This window comes from Microtus ochrogaster, chromosome 8 (assembly GCF_000317375.1).
Source record: "Microtus ochrogaster isolate Prairie Vole_2 chromosome 8, MicOch1.0, whole genome shotgun sequence".
NCBI lineage: Eukaryota > Metazoa > Chordata > Mammalia > Rodentia > Cricetidae > Microtus > Microtus ochrogaster.
In genome coordinates, this window is record NC_022015.1 from 39815212 (window position 1) to 39833549 (window position 18338).

At 53.1% G+C, this 18338-nt stretch overlaps 3 protein-coding genes and 1 non-coding gene across 5 annotated transcripts in view; 3 read left to right on the forward strand and 1 right to left on the reverse strand.

The window, feature by feature from the left end:
- Positions 1 to 556: 556 nt before the first annotated feature.
- Positions 557 to 638, reverse strand: Trnas-gcu. Its single transcript has one exon. It is a non-coding gene; the product is annotated as a tRNA-Ser (tRNA).
- A 411-nt stretch (positions 639 to 1049) lies between these two features.
- B4gat1 (beta-1,4-glucuronyltransferase 1) lies at positions 1050 to 3289 on the forward strand. Its single transcript, XM_005351703.2, has 2 exons — positions 1050 to 2276; positions 2661 to 3289. Exons 1-2 carry the CDS (start codon positions 1221 to 1223, stop codon positions 2850 to 2852), a joined length of 1248 nt encoding a protein of 415 aa, XP_005351760.1. The 5' UTR covers positions 1050 to 1220; the 3' UTR covers positions 2853 to 3289.
- Positions 3290 to 3446: 157 nt separating this feature from the next.
- Brms1 (BRMS1, transcriptional repressor and anoikis regulator) lies at positions 3447 to 13903 on the forward strand. Of its 2 annotated transcripts, XM_005351704.3 has the most exons (10): positions 3447 to 3850; positions 9932 to 10077; positions 10161 to 10251; positions 10399 to 10526; positions 10667 to 10746; positions 10820 to 10916; positions 11433 to 11525; positions 12473 to 12537; positions 13045 to 13084; positions 13415 to 13903. In XM_005351704.3, exons 2-10 carry the CDS (start codon positions 9939 to 9941, stop codon positions 13420 to 13422), a joined length of 741 nt encoding a protein of 246 aa, XP_005351761.1. In that variant the 5' UTR covers positions 3447 to 3850; positions 9932 to 9938; the 3' UTR covers positions 13423 to 13903. The 2 variants fall into 2 exon arrangements, with proteins under 2 accessions (XP_005351761.1, XP_026637349.1); XM_026781548.1 differs by lacking the exons at positions 13045 to 13084; positions 13415 to 13903 and having other exon boundaries at positions 12473 to 12695.
- Positions 13904 to 14675: 772 nt separating this feature from the next.
- Positions 14676 to 18338, forward strand: part of Rin1 (Ras and Rab interactor 1) — a 5503-nt gene continuing 1840 nt past the window's right edge. Inside the window, exons 1-9 of the mRNA XM_005351705.2 lie at positions 14676 to 14908; positions 15059 to 15239; positions 15347 to 15461; positions 15550 to 15622; positions 15733 to 15824; positions 15950 to 16690; positions 16910 to 17215; positions 17492 to 17623; positions 17755 to 17906. Of these exons, the coding sequence (XP_005351762.1) occupies positions 14754 to 14908; positions 15059 to 15239; positions 15347 to 15461; positions 15550 to 15622; positions 15733 to 15824; positions 15950 to 16690; positions 16910 to 17215; positions 17492 to 17623; positions 17755 to 17906 (1947 nt within the window). The 5' untranslated portion in view covers positions 14676 to 14753. The remainder of the gene's footprint in view (positions 14909 to 15058; positions 15240 to 15346; positions 15462 to 15549; positions 15623 to 15732; positions 15825 to 15949; positions 16691 to 16909; positions 17216 to 17491; positions 17624 to 17754; positions 17907 to 18338) is intronic.

The window sequence follows — 18338 nt, forward strand, 5'->3', positions numbered from 1 at the left end:
CCACTCCAGTGCTCCTTACAAAGACGCACAGTGTTCTGCCCTAAGGATGTCTCCTGACTTGGTTTTAAAAAAGTCAAATATTTATTAAGTATAATTGCTGAAGCTTTTGAAGTGCATGCCCTTCCCCCACGCTTCTGCTAAAGATTTCATGGTTCCCTTCATCCACAAACACTAGGTGCCTTCAGTGTACAGTGGCTGGTGTTGCACAAGCCTTCTGCTTCAATGTGTGTGTGTTGGGGCAATTGTGTGTAGATAAAATGTTTCCATCCTGGGGGAAGAGAGAGGAAACAGTAGCGCGGGATTAGCAGATAACATCAAGCGAAGAGCTGCTGGGCAAAAATCCGGTTACCAGTCTTAGATGGCAACCACCCCTGCGCTGTCCTTCTTAGGAGAAAGAAAAGCGGAGCAGCGCCCCATCCCATGGCACGTTCTGAAAGCTGGAATACGGACACAAGGTCGGTTGGCGGGCAAATACGACCTTATCGGACACCAAGTTTCTTCATTTTACTGCTCAAGACGTGGAAAATTAAGAAGCCTTTTCCCTGTAAAATGGGACCGACGAGGATGGGATTCGAACCCACGCGTGCAAAGCACAATGGATTAGCAGTCCATCGCCTTAACCACTCGGCCACCTCGTCCCACACAGACTATCTCTTTCCACATTGCCATATCCCTCATCTCACGCGCACCTCCTGCACGCTTCCATCCACGTTCCTAGTACCCACCTGCAAAAGTTCAGAGGAATAAGAAACAGTAACAAAGAGGTTTTTTAAATTTCCTCTCCAAGGGCTTCAGTCGGGAACCGCGCCATCGTTGACTGAGTCACAGCTGAGCTCTGCACGGGTTCCACTTCCCGAGGCCCGGGGAGCGAACTGGGGTTTCCGGACGCGCTTGTTCCGGGGGGTCTGCGTCCGGATCCCACGGGAGAGGGCTGCGGCCAGGGGTCCGCGGCCGCACGGACGTGATCGCAGTTAGGTTCGGCGTTTGCAAAGCGCGCGCAGAACAGCGACCGCTGCAGTAGCTCCTCCTCTCTCACAGAGGGCGAGCTGGCCCGCTCCTAGAAGGAGGCTTGCAGACCGAGGGCGGGGTTGAGCGCTGGGCTCGGCTGGCCTCGGCTGGCCTCGGCTGCGTTCGGCAGGCTGCGGTAAAACGGGGCTTGCAGTGGCTGGCAGAGGTTACGGCCCGGTGGTCTCCGCTTCGCGCCGGGAGCCCCGAAAGCCATGCAAATGTCCTACGCCATCCGATGCGCATTCTACCAGCTGCTGCTGGCCGCCCTCATGTTGGTGGCAATGCTGCAGCTGCTCTACCTGTCGCTGCTCTCCGGACTGCACGGGCAGGAGGAGCAGGAACAGTATTTCGAGTTCTTCCCGCCGTCCCCGCGATCCGTGGATCAGGTAAAGTCTCAACTCCGCACCGCTCTGGCCTCTGGAGGCGTTCTGGATGCCAGCGGCGATTATCGCGTCTACAGGGGTCTACTGAAGACCACCGTAGACCCCAACGATGTTGTCTTAGCCACGCATGCTAGCGTGGACAACCTGCTGCACCTGTCCGGACTTCTGGAGCGCTGGGAGGGCCCACTGTCCGTATCAGTGTTCGCAGCCACCAAAGAGGAGGCACAGCTGGCCACGGTGCTGGCCTATGCGCTGAGTAGCCACTGTCCTGAGATGCGTGCCAGGGTCGCCATGCACCTCGTGTGCCCCTCGCGTTATGAGGCTGCTGTGCCCGACCCCCGGGAACCTGGGGAATTTGCCCTGCTGCGGTCCTGCCAGGAGGTCTTTGACAAGCTAGCCAGGGTGGCCCAGCCCGGGATTAATTATGCATTGGGTACCAACATCTCCTACCCCAATAACTTGTTACGGAATCTGGCTCGAGAAGAGGCCAACTATGCCCTGGTGATTGATGTGGACATGGTGCCCAGCGAGGGACTGTGGAGAGGCCTGAGGGAAATGTTGGATCAGAGTAACAACTGGGATGGCATGGCCCTGGTGGTGCCTGCGTTTGAAATCCGCCGAACCCGCCGGATGCCGATGAACAAGAATGAGCTAGTACAACTCTATCAGGTGGGCGAAGTCCGGCCTTTCTATTATGGGCTATGCACACCTTGCCATGCGCCCACCAACTACTCCCGCTGGGTCAACCTGCCAGAAGAGAGCTTGCTGAGACCTGCCTATGTGGTGCCCTGGCGGGACCCCTGGGAACCATTTTATGTGGCTGGAGGAAAGGTGCCCACCTTTGATGAGCGCTTTCGGCAGTATGGCTTCAATCGAATCAGTCAGGTGACTAAAACGGGGAGGGCAGGTGGGCCTGGGGCTGGAGGTGTGTCAGGGATGGAGTGGCCACTGATAGAAAGGAGGCCATGAAGCAAGAGGAAGGTGGTGGGATGATGTAGAATTCCCAAATGGGGTGTAGGAGGTGGAGTGAACTGTTTGGGCCCTGGAGGGGATGTCCTTAAATTATTGTGACCGTGACCCCCCCCCTCTCTCTCTCTCTCTCTCTCTGTGTGTGTGTGTGTGTGTGTTCTCCTCCTTTTCTCTTCTCTCTCTCCTATCTCTGTCTCTCCTCTATGTCTCTCTGTCTCTCCCTCTCCTCTCTCTTTCTCTGTCTCTCTCCCCCTCCTCTGTCTCCCTCTCCTGTCTCTCCCCTCTCTCTTCTCTCTCCAGGCCTGTGAGCTGCACGTAGCAGGATTTAATTTTGAGGTGCTGAACGAAGGTTTTCTGGTTCATAAGGGCTTCAAAGAAGCACTGAAGTTCCATCCCCAAAAGGAGGCTGAAAACCAGCGCAATAAGATCCTTTATCGCCAGTTCAAACAGGAGTTGAAGGCTAAGTACCCCAACTCTCCCCATCGATGCTGACTTCTCTCCTCCCATGCTCTGAGAATTTTCAGCATCTGGCTCCTCAGGCCTGACTGGGGTAAGAAACACCCCTCTACTTTACAGAGGTAGCTGTGGTTGTGGAACACTGGACTTGACTTTGGGGTGCTGGGATCAAGTCCTAGCTTTACCACTAACTAGCTGTGTGGCCTTGAACAAAATCTGTTACCTCTCTGAGCCTCCATTATCCCGTCTGTAAAATGGGAGGTGAAAATACCTACCTCACAGAACTGTTGGCTCAGATGAGACGCTGTAGGTGAAAACATCCTGTAAGCTTCGTACAAATGTGAACTATTATTAATATTATTACAGTGTTACTATTGTTATTATTAACAGTGTTGGGTGGATAGCAGCAGAGCAAAATGTATGACTGAAATAAATCTGAGAATCCTGAGTACTTAATAAAATGAGCTTTTTGGAAAGAAAGATAAAAACATGGAATGCAGTGCTCAGACTGGGGTAGAATTTAAGCTTCCTGGTTTTCTTCCACCTTCGCCCTTCCGAGCTCCCTGAAGGAGGGAAGGGTCCGTAGGCCCAGGGGTGAGGGTTGGGGGTAAAGCCTCAGCTCTGGGCCCTCCAGTAGGTTGCCTTCGTTTGACAGTGTGTAAATACACGAGCGTTCAGACCCACAGCTGGCTCGGTTACTCTCCTCAGCGGAGGGGTTGTGGGCAGGAGCATCGTGTTGTCGGCGGTGGACCCTAGGCCACAGACCACGATGCTCGGGCAGGCTGGAGGCCTGGGAGGCAGTGGGCCGGTTGCTATGGAGACCCGCCAGCGGTATCCCGGCATGCCTGAACACCAGTGGCTCATTTGTAAGCTCTGCCATGGGCGCCTCCTGATGACGCACACGGAAGCGTCGGCACCTCCTGGAGAAAGGGAGACCTGCGCTCTGTCCCTGAGACCGGCGGCGGCGGCGTTTCCACCCCGTCCGACAGCTCTCGGGGAGTCTCGGACGTGAGACCCGAGACCCTAACCCTACGGTGCGTATGGTCATGCCTGACGCTAGGTTCGGCTTCCCAGGTCGGAACCAAAGCGGAGACTTAACCGGTCCCGCTCGCGCGCTGGCCTTAGGGGAGCCCTGGCCAGCGCCGGTGAGAGTGAGGGTGGATCGCGGCTGGATGCTCCCGGAACGCCGCAGAGAAGCTGTGTTTGTTCTCTGCGTCTGTAGGGAGGAGTCTACCCTTCCTGGAGGCTTGCTCTGGAGGTACTTAGACGTCTGTAAAGAGAAATTGCTTATGCACCGCGCTCTTTATAGTGTGCCCTTCAGCAGTGGTATATCCGCCCTGTTTGTACCTGGGTTAAGGAGAGACGGTTATGACTTCATTCAACGAAGTCAGAATCAGAGTCAGCTGGAAGAAGGATATCTTTAAGACTTGACGCTGCATCTAAGAAAGGACATACACTTAACAGTGAAAAGGGATTGGCAGCGCGGGGATCTAAGACCAGAGAAGGGGACCGGTCAAGCTGTTTTGGAGAGCTGGGTTTTCAGAGCAGGAGGAAATGCTAACTAAACTATTCTACAGGTCCATCACTTATAATTAGTTGAATGGGTAGCCACCGCCGTAAGTAGGGTTACCATGAAGAAAAGAAGTAAAAGGCAATTCCTGCACTGCGAAGATTTCTTTTGTTTAATTTGTGTTTCGATCTCTGGTCATCAGGTGTGCTGGGATTGTCCTGGCTGAATAAGACAGTGGCGCAGCCCCTGCCCTGGTGAGGCTTCCCCATTTGCCAGGTGGATGGACATGAAAATGGAAGACTAGGAAATGGAGAGCCAGAAAGCTTTCTGGGGCCCGGGAGGAGGGAGTGTGGTTCACCCCACCGGGAAGACTCATAGAGCAGCAGCCGGAGACGTAGGAATACCATCCGCATGGCGTAGAAGCCCACTCTTGGCAGAGAGAGCAGCTGCCTCCGGGATGGCTTATCACCCAGGTGCTCTGGCAGCACCAATCTCTCACCTCTCCTTCATTCTGGAAATCTCTTCAGCTCCCTGACTTTGAGTTTTTCCGGTCTATTTCTGCAGCGGCTTCTCCTGCCCGTCTTTTGTTTGTTGACCTTAGGCGTTCTGTCACAGACCCCTTCTCAACGATTCTGCCTGACTAGTCTCTGCACAACTCGCCCTGTAGATAACCAGTTCCTGAAACCTGGGTCTAGCGGGAGCTACATTCCCATGTCCCTGGTCCCTTTTCTCATTTCTAGGTCTTTTACTTGTTCTTCCCTCTCGTTTGCCCAGCCCCCACCTCGTCTCTCTTCCTCTGGAAGCTGTCACTGCTGCAGCAAGCTCCAGATCCTGTGTAGACACCTCTCCCATAACACTTTCGTTTTGACCGTTTTCACACCATTATTAAGATCTGTTTCTTCGCCTTCTCTCCCAGGAACTTGTCATTTCCTTGAAGCCAAAGACTGTGTCTGTCACAGTGTGACTGTTTGGTACCTGACATGTATTAGGTGCTTAGTAAATATAAGGGGAAGAGAGGGAAGGCTTGGCAGTGTTTAATGTTAATGAAAGGCCACCTAAGGCAAGCACTGAAAAATGCTGGCAGTTGCTACAAGGAAGTGGCCGTATAATTCCACCGGAGTAGTTTCAGTGTGAGTGCTGGGTACCCGAACAGCAGAAGAGTAGGAGGTGGAAGTCAGAAGAGCAAGTGTGTACGAAGCCTGGGGAACTATAGGAGTTACTGCGATGGCCGAGTTTCATATGCATTCATTCCTTTACCTCCTTGCTTATTCGGGGCTTTGACATCGCCTCTCCAGCAATAGCCAGCTCAAAGCTCTGTCTGTATACCAGGCTGGGCTTGAATGTGTAGCAATCCTGCCTCTGCCTCCTGAGTACTAAGATAACAGACCTGTACCACCACACCTGGCTCTATGTTTTTTCACAAGGCAGAGGATATAGTCCAGCTGTCTGTGTAAGCAGAGACTTTACCACTGAACTCCACCCCCAGACACTGCTTTTGTTTTTTATTTTAATAATAAATTTAAATTTAACTGAACTGAACTCAGGACCTCTGGAAGAGCAGTTGGTGCTCTTAACCGCTGAGCCATCTCTCCAGCCCCTTGTTTTTGTTTTAAGGCAGAGTGTGTGTCACTAGCTAACTCAGGATGGCTTAGAGCTAGCAGACGTCCTGCGTCAGCCTCTGGGGCCGGGGTTACATATCTGTATCACATCAGGCTCTCTCTTTTTTATTTTTTCCTTTCTAGCACTGGGAATTGAACTCAAAACCCATGCATGCTAGCAACTTGCTCAGACTTCTACCTTTTTTGGCTTCTAGGTCCCACCATCCCCAAGACAGGGTTTCTCTATGTTGTCTTGGCTGTTCTGGAAATCATCTGCAGACCAGGCTGGCCTTGAACCCAGCGTTTCATTCCTTTTCCTCCTGAGTGCTGAGACTAAAAGTGTGCGCCACCACCCAGCTCTGCTTTTCTTAGTGGTAGGAAAAGCCTGAGCCGATCTGAATGTCCACCTAGGGAGGTGCTTTCTGTCCAAGGCCATAAGGAACTCTGGGTTATTGCTCAGTGGTAGAGTTAGGGCTCAGCACTTACAAGAACCCAGGTCACAACCCCCAGTCTTTGACCTGAGACTGGGATAAAGTCTAATGAAGAGGAAATTGACCGGGTGTAGTGGAACAAGCCTGTAACCCTGTAGCACCAGCTGTTTGGGAAGCTGAGGGGCTGCTTGTCTGGGCAACTTAGGACTGACTCTCAGAACATGCTGGGAACAGCTCAGTAGTAAATGCTCTTTCCCAGCGTGCTAAAGAATTTGAGTTTAAGCCAGCAGTTGTGCGCACGCCTTTAATCCCAGCACTCATGAGGCAGAGGCAGGATCTCTGTGAGTTTGAGGCCAAGTTCTAGGGTAACCAGTGCTGTTGCATAGAGAAACCCTGTCTGGAAGAAAGAAAAAAGGTGGGGGAGGACCAAAGGGAAAAAAAAGAAACTGAGTTTAGCTGGATGATGGTGGTTCATGCCTTTAGTCTCAACACTCAAGAGGTAGAGACAGGTGGAGTTCTAGACCAGCTTCGTAGATACAGAATGAGCTCCAGAACAGCCAGGGCTACACAGAGAAACCCTGTCTTTTTTTTTTTTTTTGGTTTTTCAAGACAGGGTTTCTCTGTGGCTTTGGAGCCTGTCCTGAAACTAGCTCTTGTAGACCAGGCTGGTCTCGAACTCACAGAGATCCGCCTGCCTCTGCCTCCCAAGTGCTGGGGAAACCCTGTCTTGAGAAGAAAAAAAAAAACAGTTTAATCCCCAGTATCAGAAATTTTCTAAAATGGTGTTGGTGCCCTGGAGAGGTAATGGCTCAGCAATTAAGGCACGATTCCCAGCCCCCACACGGCAGCTCAGATACATGTCTGTAACTCCAGTTCTAAGGGATCCTGTGCTTCCTTCATAAGCACTGCGCACACATGGTACAAAGACAGTTCAAAACACTCATACATATAAAATAAAAATTTCTCAGAGTCCTAGGTCTGAGGAGCCCGTGTCTGGCAAGAGCCTTTTTGCTAGAACAGCTCATTTCAGAAGGTAGGGAGGAGAGACCCAAATCTTACCAGGAATCTCCTGCTGATCAGGCATCTGTATGTTGAGGGTGGACCTAGTCACCTTACAGAGGTCCCACCTTGGGCTAACCAAATGGTGCAACAGGTAAGGCAACTGTCACCGATATCCAGTGTTAATGGTGAAAGGAGAGAGCTGACTCTTACACGCTGCCCTCTGACCGCCACACTCTCCATGGTGTGTATGAATATTAAATGAATAACAAGGAAAACTCTGAAGGTCTCATCTCTAAACACTATTTTTTTTCTTTTTTTAAATTGATATTTATTGAGCTCTACATTTTTCTCTGCTCCCCTCCCTGTCTCTCCCCTCCCCTCTTCAATCCTCCCCCAAGGTCTCCATGCTCACAATTTACTCAGGAGATCTTGTCTTTTTATATTTTCTACTTTCCATGTAGATTAGATCTGTGTAAGTCTCTCTTAGTGTCATTGTTGTCTAAGTTCTCTGGGATTGTGGTTTGTAGGCTGGCTTTCTTTGCTTTATGTTTAAAAACCACCTGTGAGTGAGTACATGTGATAATTGTCTTTCTGTGTCTGGGTTACCTCACTCAAAATAGTGTTTTCTAGCTCCATCCATTTTCCTGCAAAATTCAAGGTGTCCTTATTTTTTTCTGTAGTGTAGTACTCCATTGTGTAAATGTACCACCACATTTTCCTTATCCATTCTTCGATCAAGGGACATTTAGGTTGTTTCCAGGTTCTGGCTATGACAAACAAAGCTGCTATGAACATAGTTGAGCACATGTCCTTGTGGCACAATTGAGCATCCTTTGGATATATACCCAAAAGTGGTATTACTGGGTCTTGAGGAAGGTTGTTTCCTAATTTTCTGAGAAATTGCCACACTGGCAATCCAAAGGGGCTGTACCAGCTTACACTCCCACCAGCAATGCAGGAGTGTTCCCTTTTCCCCACAACCTCTCCAGCGTAAGTTGTCATCAGTGTTTTTGATCTTGGCCATTCTTACAGGTGTAAGATGGAATCTCAGAGTTGTTTTGATTTGCATTTCTCTGATGACTAAGGATGTTGAACATTTCCTTAAGTGTCTTTCAGCCATTTTAGATTCCTCTGTTGAGAGTTCTCTGTTTAGGTCTGTACTCCATTTCTTTATTGGATTAAGTGATCTTTTGGTGTCCAATTTCTTGAGTTCTTTATATATTTTGGAGATCAGCCCTCTGTCTGATATGGGGGTAGTGAAGATCTTTTCCCATTCTGTAGGTTGTTGTTTTGTCTTGTTGGCCGTGTCCTTTGCTTTTCAGAAGCTTTTCAGTTTCAGGAGGTCCCATTAATTGATTGTTTCTCTCATTGTCTGTGCTGCTGGGGTTCTATTTAGGAAGTGGTTCCCTGTGCCAATGCGTTCAAGTGTACTTCCCACTTTCTCTTCTATAAGGTTCAGTGTGGCTGGCTTTATGGTGAGGTCTTTGATGCATTTAGTCTTGAGTTTTGTGCATGGTGATAGATATGGGTCTATTTTCATTTTTCTGCATGTTGATATCCAGTTATGCCAGCACCACTTGTTAAATATGCTTTCTTTTTTCCATTTGATATTTTTTGCTTCTTTAGCAAAGATCAGGTGTTTGAAGATGTGTAGATTAATATCTGGGTCTTCTATTTGGTTCCATTGGTCCTCCTATCTGTTCTTATGCCAGTACCAGGCTGTTTTCAGTACTGTAGCCCTGTAGTAGAGTTTGAAGTCAGGGATTGTGATGCCTCCAGAAGTTCTTTTATTGTCCAGGATTGTCATGGGTATGCTGAGTTTTTTGCTTTTCCTCTAAACACTATGTCATCGCAGATTAAGCTTTCAATATGGGCCAGAAATGAGCTGAAGATGGGTAGGTAGAAGGAGACGCTGAGCACTGAAGAAGCAGGTGACAAAATTTGATCTAGAACGTAGGGAAAGACTAGAGAGGTGGCTGGAGAGATGGCCCAGAGGAATAGATCACTGGCTGCTCTTCCAGAGATCCTCAGTTCAATTCCCAGCAACCACATTGTGGCTCACAACCATCTGTAATAAGATCTGGTGTCCTCTTCTGTACTGCAGGATACATGAAGGAAGAAACCTACATACATAATAAATAAAAATCTTTAAAAAAAAAAAGACTAGAGAATTGTGGGACAGTACTGGGAAGAAAAGCTGAAGACATTGTAGGCAGAGCAATTACATGGATAAAAAAAAAATGGGGTAGGATGTGAGAACTGGCCATTCAGTGAAGTGAAGGAGCTGGACTTAAAAAGTTCAAGTCCAGTCCATGAAGGGTCTTGTAGGACCCAGTAAGAAGCTTGGGTCCAGTCCCATCGGCAATGGGACACTTTTCCCATTGAGGCTTATACCCTTGGCCACACTCCCGGGAACTGGGTTTTGTAAGGAGCAAATCCCACCAAGTACATGTTCAGTGTGGTAACAACAGTCACTTCCCCTTATTTCACTCAAGGCTTCTGCTTGGTCAGCTCCCTGTTTGACTGCTCTGGTAGTAGGCAGTGGTGAGTGATGGCCCATACTCCCTCTCCCAGAGCCCAGATGCCCATCCAGCCTCCAGGCAAAGAAGCGGAAGAGATGGAGGCCGAAGGCGACTCAGCAGCTGAGATGAATGGGGAGGCGGATGAAAGTGAAGAGGAGCGGAGCGGCAGTCAGACGGAGTCAGAGGAGGAGAGCTCAGGTGAGCCCCTGCAGTGTGTCACACACACGTGCACACAAGAGCAGCAGCCCCTCGAGAGCAGCACTAATCGGCCTCTCCCTCAGAGATGGACGACGAGGACTATGAGCGACGCCGCAGTGAGTGTGTCAGTGAGATGCTGGACCTTGAAAAGCAGTTCTCAGAGCTGAAGGAGAAGTAAGCTTGGGGGTGGGCCTCTGGGCAGCGGGGTGCAGGTGCCACAGTGCTGGGCTGAAAAACAGGAGCAGGTGTCTGGCAGGCACGTGCCTGAGGGCAGGTGATCACTGGGAAAGCCGGTGTGCACAGCTGCCTTTTTACCTTTAGGTTATTCAGGGAACGGCTGAGCCAGCTGCGCTTAAGACTAGAGGAAGTGGGGGCTGAGAGAGCCCCAGAATACACAGAGCCTCTTGGAGGGCTGCAGCAGAGCCTAAAGATCCGCATTCAGGTGGCAGGTCCGTAGCCGTCCTGCCCTCCCAAAGCCACAGTTTTCTGTCACCCGCCACTTTTGTCCCTACCCTGCCTCTCCCTATTCTTGTGGATCTTTTGGGGGACATTAGGGCCCGCAGCCAAGCAGATCTCTCCCCCTTTGTAGGAATCTACAAGGGCTTCTGTCTGGATGTGATCAGGAATAAATATGAGTGTGAGCTCCAGGGAGCCAAACAACACCTAGAGGTGAGGGGTACGTGGGCCTCTGGGAGGGAGCCTGAGTCCAGCAAGTGCCCTGCTGAGCACCTCTCCCCCCCAGAGTGAGAAACTGCTGCTGTATGACACACTGCTTGGGGAGCTGCAGGAGCGGATCCAGAGGCTGGAGGAGGACCGCCAGAGTCTGGACATTAGCTCTGGTGAGCCAAGGCCCAGTGCTGCACTGCCTTCCCCCGCTTTGGAGCTCAGCTTCCCAGGCTGCATAAAGGAAGTCTAACAGCCCACTTCCTGTGAGGACTGGGTTCACCTCAGTGTTTCACATATAGTGGGGACTCAAGCAGAGTGGGGCCCCTGCCTGCCTCCATTCAGAATGGGAGGTATCCAACTGTCACATGGATGCATATATAAAAACCACAGTCCTCTCCATAACGGTGGCATCTGTTTCACATGGGGTCCAGGAATGCCCTTCATCCTGTGTACTGAGTGAGTGGAAAAACTGAGGCCTACCCACGAAGGGCAGTGTCTCCTTCCCAGGCCTGCACTAGTGTGCAGTCAGAAACCGAGTCCCCAGAGGCTGCCAGTCTCAAGCCCAAGGTTGGGACCGCTGCCCTGGAGGTGATGGGGAAAAGGGAGGCCAGGCTGGTCCATGGTAAAGCCACAGGGATGGTGGGAGTTAGCTGTGCGTCACTGTCCTGACCCCGACTCTCTGGGCACAGAGTGGTGGGATGACAGACTGCACGCCAGAGGCGGCTCCAAGACCTGGGACTCACTGCCACCCAGCAAGAGGAAGAAGGCACCTCTTGTTTCTGGTATCCTTCACTCAAGGTCGCCTGAAACTGGGCAGGACAAGGCAGCCCTGGACTCAGGGAAGTGTGGGACAGTGACTCTAGATCATTCATGGTCATTTGGTATCACACGCAGTGTCCAGCTGTCAGCAATTTCTTCCACATCCTAGGTCCTCAGCTCACTGACTCCTAGTAATTCCCTGAGTAAGGATCAACCTCTGAAGCCTTCTGTCTTTCCCAATGTCCCAGGGTAGCCCTATGCTGTCGAGGCCTTGCTTAACCCCTCTGGAGCTATTGCTTGTAGGTGGTGTCATGTCAGATGCTCTCTGAAGTCTCCTGGTCTATTCCCCAGCCCTGTGCATGTGTTCTCTTCTGTATTGAGCATCCTGTGCTGCACAGCACAGCACTGTGTCAGCCCTGGGACCATTACAGGATGGAGGCTTTATTGAACCTTTGTGGGTAAAGGTAGATTTCAGATACAGAGCACAGTGCTATCAGGAGGAAGAGGCCAGGATACACCTGTAGGTAAGGATGGGTCTAGTGAGCCAGTTCCTAACAGAACCTGACAAAACAGGAGGATCAGGGCTCCTCAGGATGGGACAGGCCTTGGTCAGCTGATGTGGAAAAAGGGAAATGGGTAAGGGTTCTTGCCCAGCACAGTCCCCACACTCACCAAAAACAGATCCCTGAGGCAGGAGGTGGAACTTGGAGATTAAACCCAAGGTCTTGCTGAGTATAGTGGCACACACCTTTAATCCCAGTACTCAAGAGGCAGAGGCAGGCATATCTCTGAGTTCCAAGCTAGCCACAGCTACATAGAGAAACCATGTCTCATATAAAGCTCTTGGCACCCCCTCTACACTGTCCATGCACCGCCTCTCTTAAGCAGGGGGTGGGCGGCACTGCCGCCTGTGGCCGTCTGCTGGAGCTTTGTTGCGTGTCTCCTGTTGTCATCCTTGACCACTGCGCAGGCCCATACATCGTATACATGCTGCAGGAAATCGACATTCTGGAGGACTGGACGGCCATCAAAAAGGTAGATCCCCTGCTGCCTGTCTCCCCATCCTACTCTGCCACACACATGCTTGCCCACATCTGACACACTGACACACACATGGTGACAACTCCAGTATCTGAGGGTAGCTGGGCAGTTTTCTGCTTGCCCCTCAGCAATGTCTGCCTTAGCCTGGTGCCCCAACTTTGTCGTAGCTTGTAGTCCTCCTGCCTAAAGACTGGCTGAGGAAAGGGTGTGTTCGTGTGAGCCCCTGTTCCAGAGGGGAGGCTGCTCGGCTGCTCGGCTGCTCGGCTGCTCGGCTGCTCGGCTGCTCGGCTGCTCGGCTGCTCGGCTGCTCGGCTGCTCGGCTGCTCGACTGCTCGGCTGCTCGGCTGCTCGACTGGCTCCTGAGAAGAGATGTCTCGGAGCTTGGTGTAGAAAGTTTTTATACTTCATGCAACTTTTCTCAGCGGCTTTGACCCTGGGCTGTGGTGTGCAGTGTTGGCAGGTTGAAGTGGACTCTAAAGGGGCTTTCTTCTCTTCACCCAGGCCAGGGCAGCAGTGTCCCCTCAGAAGAGGAAAGCAGATGGTAAGAACCAGAGAGGCGGCTCCTCAGAATCTGTAGTTTGATCTCACTTTGAGGGTTTTGTAGGAGTTTGGGGAGTAGGAACCAGCTGGGGAAGCTCTGGCTGATGGAACAAGGGCATGTAAAGGTGGCATGGAGGGCCCAGTGGTAGAGTGCTTGCCTAGCATGGCTAAGACCCAGAAAGATCAAGGACTGAAGCCCGCGGCAGGGTGGGTCAGCAAGGGCAAGAGAAAGAAACCCTGTGGTGAGGGACGTCTCCCTCGGTGCCTTCAGGAAGTGGTGGTTGTCAACCAGATTCAGTGTCCTTTCCGTGTGTTTTCTTTGTGCCCCCAGGTCCCTGACCCTGTGTTCACACTCAGAGGGTCCTTGGAGCAGCTGGTACCTCACACGGGACTAACACTTTCCTGCAAAGGCAGGGGTTGCCTAGTAGCTCTCCAGTGTCGCTACTGTCCCCTGACCTCTGCTCTCCGTGAGATCGGCATAGCTGTGGCCTGAAGCTGACCTGGCCAAACAAGACTGTTGTCTCCATCCCTGACCAGCCCACCATTTCCCCCTCCCAAAGAATAACTTCCTCAGTGTCCCCCAACAAAGAAGATGGGCTTCTTCCAAAGCAGCAACCCTCCTGACTTTCAACCCTGCCCCCTAGCCACCGAGCCAGGAGCTGGGCTCCACTCCAGGAGGAACTCTAGAGCCAGAAACATTATGTTGGGGTCTTGCACATCCTAGCTGTCGCTGGAGATGACAGCTTCCCAGACTTTCTCAGGGCCATTCCTGGTGTCTGCCTTCCAGATTCCAAAGACTGGAATAAAACTTATCCTGGGACCTTGACGTGATTGATATTGTGTCTGCTGTTATTTTATAATGGAATCAAGGTTTTTATGGGGGTAACACCTGAGACAGGCTCTTCTGGGGTCCCTGGAATTTGGGATATTGTGACTTAGAAAAGAATCTGGACCCAGAACTGGAAGCTACACGTGGCACAGGCAAACAAGTGGAGCACATGGCCTTGAGTGGTGAGGGGCTGTTGCACGTGCCTGGGGACTAGGTCATGTCTGTACCTGCTCCAGGCACTTGGCAGATTGGCAAGGCAGGCTAGCAGAGCCTGTGTGTGGGAGGCAGCTAGCAGCAGCACCATGTGCTGACGACCTCACAGTCATACTCCCCCTGGTTAGCAGTGAGTGTCAGAACCACCCCCAGAACCTCAGTTAAGCAAAGGGTTTAGTTTCCATGGAGACACAGCATCCTTTTTCCATAGCAACCTGGAATCACAAAACCAAAGTTAGGTTCAGGAATGAGTCATCTGCGACCAGTAGGGGGTGCTCTCCCTCAAGGCCGACCCTCTCAAAGGCAGGAACAGTTGAGCCAGTGACCGCAGACTTCTTAAGGTGACCCAGGGGTGAGTCTTGGGCCTAAGGGAACTTGGTCTGCCTTGCTTAACTCCTCCCTACCCTGCTTCAGTGTGAGGAGGCTTATGGGAAGCACTGTATGGAGGTGGTCCTCCCACAGCTGGGACCCTAATAATTGGTAGGAACATGGAGGGGGTCCCGGCCATTCAAGGCTGAGTCTGGAATAGAAGAGGTGGACACTGGCCACATGAAGTGGACATACAAGAGTTAACTGGCGGGGTGTGACAGGGCGAACCGCCTTCAGGAAGTGTTACTCACCGCCAGGAATGTGCACGCCTGTGCCTTGGGGGTTGGATTCTCTTCCTGAGTCCCAGGAGAAGCTGAAGGAGCTCCCAGCCATGGAAGACCCTGGGGAGGCAGGAGCACACCCTCTGGGAGCTGCCAACCTGAACTTTGTTCCCAGGCACCAACAGAAAGAAAAGTTAGTGAAGTTGGGAGGGCAGCCGGTGCAGAGGGTAAGGGCAGTGGTAAGAGGGTCCGGCAAAGGCAGGATAGGTGGGAAGCCCAGAACGGGGAAGAGGCAGAGGCGTTCACCCCAGACCCCTGCTCAAGTCCGGGTGTCTGCCCCCAGGACATCTCCAGACCCACTGTATGACACGCCCGACGCCAGCAGGGCACAGGCAGGCAGGTCCCAACAACCAGCACGCACTGTGAGCCTGCGGGAGCGGCTGCTGATCACCCGACCTGTGTGGTTACAGTTGCGGGCCAACGCGGCAGCTGCGCTGCACGTGCTGCGGACAGAACCTCCAGGGGTGAGTCTTTCCCCTTCCGCCAGGACTGGCCCGCCAAGCGGGGGAGAGGGGAAGAGAAAGCGCCTCAACATGGAGGCACTGTGCCTCCTAATCTTGTTCGCTTGCAGACCTTCCTGGTACGGAAATCTAACACTCGCCAGTGCCAGGCTCTGTGTGTGCGGCTGCCAGAAGCCAGTGGCCCCTCTTTTGTCTCCAGCCACTACATCCAAGAGAGCCCTGGTGGTGAGGGGGCTGGCCTGGCGGGAAGGGGCTGGAGACAGACGGGGGAGGGAGGTCCCCAGAGAACAGCCTCATTCCCGATGTCTCTCAGGCGTCTCTTTGGAGGGTTCAGAGCTCACGTTCCAGGACCTGATCCAGCTCATCTGTGCATACTGCCATACCAGGTGAGTCTGCCTGTCAGGCACCTGGTGACCACAGGGCCTGCTCCCTAGTGCTGCCCACCTCCTGCACCTAAGCACCTCGCTCTCTTGACCGCTCCTTTTGCTGACCTTAGGGACATTCTTCTCCTCCCACTCCGGCTCCCCAGAGCCATTCATCAGGCAGCCACCCACAAGGAGCTGGAGGCCATCTCCCATCTAGGCATGGGTAAGGGTTCCCTGCAGCCCATTGTACAGATGAACACATAGAGGCCAAAGGGGGTTAGAAAGGGCAACCAGGCACCCTCTTGAGCAAGCTCTGAGCCCCCCCCCCCATTGGTTTCTGATTGCTAGAGTTCTGGAGTTCCTCCCTCAACACCAAGGTTCAGCAGAGGTCTTCCGAAACCCCACCGATACCCAGGCTGAAGGCTCGCTCCCCTCAAGAGCTGGATCAGGGCACCGGTGCAGCCCTCTGCTTCTTCAACCCTCTCTTCCCAGGAGATCTGGGCCCCACCAAACGTGAGAAATTCAAGAGAAGTTTCAAAGTGCGTGTGTCCACAGAGACCTCCAGCCCTCTGTCCCCACCTGCTGTGCCGCCTCCCCCAGTCCCGGTGCTGCCAGGGACGACTTCCAGCCAAACAGAAAGACTGCCTTCTCGACAGCTGCTGCAGAGGGAGAGCTCGGTGGGGTATCGCGTGCCAGGGAGTGCTTCCGGCCCTAGCCTTCCTCCCCTACCTTCGCTCCAGGAGGTGGACTGCTGCTCCCCCAGCAGCTCAGAGGAGGAGGGTTCTCCAGGGAGCCCTACAACCTCCCCACGCCTGGGCCGCCCAAGGCAGCGGCGGCCTCTGCTTCGGTCCATGAGTTCTGCTTTCTGCTCTCTGCTGGCACCAGAGAGGCAGGTGGGCCGGGCGGCCACAATGTTAACGCAAAACCGATACACAGCTGTGGGCCAGCTAGTGCAGGACCTACTGACTCAGGTTCGGGCTGGTCCTGAGCCTCGGGAATTGCAGGGCATCCGCCAGGCCCTAAGCCGGGCCCGGGCCATGCTGAGTGCAGAACTGGGTCCTGAGAAGCTGCTACCACCGGAGAGGCTGGGTAAGGTTCCCCAGCCCCAGCCTCCACAGGTTCAGCCCCTGGCTCTCCATCCTCCCTCTTCCATCTCCGTCCTTGCCTCGGTGCCTAATGACGCGCGGCTTTTTTCTCTGCACCCCGCTGCCCCTTTCTCGCTACTGCTACAGTGACTTCCATCCCCTCACCCTACCTCCTGCTCTTCCGGGCCCCTTTCCCCTGACCTTGTCTACTCTCCTCTGCCAGAACTGGTCCTGGAGAAGTCCCTGCATCGCTCTGTTCTCAAGCCTCTTCGACCCATCCTTGCTGCCCGGCTGCGGCGCCGGCTTTCCACAGATGGTTCCCTTGGCCGCCTAGCTGAGGGCTTCCAGCTGGCCCGAACCCAGGGGCTTGGAGCCTTCGGGTCCCACCTACACTTCTCCTCCCCAGTGGAGACAGAACAGGTGCGCCAGAAACTGCTTCAGCTGCTCCGCACCTATTCACCCAGTGCCCAGATCAAGCGGCTCCTGCAGGCCTGCAAGTTGCTCTACACAGCCCTGAAAACCCAGGCGGGTATGCCCCTCACCACCTCCCACTACTCAGCTCTTTCTGAGAAGAGACTGAGCCCCCTCTCTCAGGGAGAAGGTCCCAGGATCCCAGAACTGCAAACAGGGCACAGGGGTCCAATTCTCGGTCTCAGGATCTCTAGAGAGGAGACTCTTTCTTCCCTGTGGTCCTATCTAGGGGTCTAGCAGGGGGAGAGGAGGGGTCGCTGTCTAGGAAGGGGATTGAACCCTAGCACTTGGGTCTCTGAGGAGGCTGGAACTCCTTCCTTCTCCGTCTCCACAGGGGAGGATGCAGGCGCTGATGAGTTCCTGCCTCTGCTGAGCCTTGTCTTGGCCCAGTGCGACCTTCCTGACCTCCTGGTAGAAGCTGAGTACATGTCGGAGCTCCTGGAGCCTACCCTGCTCACCGGAGAGGGTGAGGGGGATGTCCCCTCACTTCCCGTCTGGGTGGAAACGGGGCTGCTTGTAGGTCCTGAGTAAGTCTGGAAGGGAAGGCAGGACGCCCTATCCCAGCCTGAGCTGCATTCTATGTACCCTGTGTCCTAGGTGGCTACTACCTGACCAGTCTCTCGGCCAGCCTGGCCTTGCTCAGTGGCCTAAGCCAGGCCCGCGCTCTCCCACTCAGCCCGGCACAGGAGCTCCAGCGCTCTTTGGCCCTCTGGGAACAGCGCCGCCTTCCGGCCACCCACAGCTTCCAGGTAAAGGGCCCTTCCACAAGTGGGCCCCAGACTGGCCTTGCTCAAAGAGGCTATTACATCACCCAGCACAGTTTCTTGAGCCCTGCATCAAGTTACAATAGAAATAGAGACTCAGCTGAGTATCAGAGCAGCCCCTGTAGGAATGTGTTCCATGGGACAGGCTGTGAGCTCCTGGGCAGCCTCCTTGAATGGTCACAGAAAGTCTGGAGTAGGGCCATTGTTTTGCCCATTTTACAGATGAGTAGGTAGAAACTGACACGGAGGGTGACAGCTTCTTGGTCCCTAGTACCAGCCAAAGCTCTACCTTCCTTGTCCTCGGACTTCATTTATGCTTGGCCAGGATGCATCCCCTTTAACTTCAACCTTCTCAGGATGCATCCCCTTTAACTTCAACCTTCTCAGGATGCATCCCCTTTAACTTCAACCTTCTCA

Bases quoted from the DNA above. Each gene is read 5' to 3' on its own strand.
- Brms1 (XM_026781548.1), top strand. From the start codon at position 9,939: ATGCCCATCCAGCCTCCAGGCAAAGAAGCGGAAGAGATGGAGGCCGAA. The intron at 10,078-10,160 runs GTGAGCCCCTGC...CCTCTCCCTCAG, and splicing joins GTCAGAGGAGGAGAGCTCAG to AGATGGACGACGAGGACTAT. The intron at 10,527-10,666 runs GTCCGTAGCCGT...CCCCCTTTGTAG, and splicing joins GATCCGCATTCAGGTGGCAG to GAATCTACAAGGGCTTCTGT.
- B4gat1 (XM_005351703.2), top strand. From the start codon at position 1,221: ATGCAAATGTCCTACGCCATCCGATGCGCATTCTACCAGCTGCTGCTG. The intron at 2,277-2,660 runs GTGACTAAAACG...TTCTCTCTCCAG, and splicing joins GCTTCAATCGAATCAGTCAG to GCCTGTGAGCTGCACGTAGC.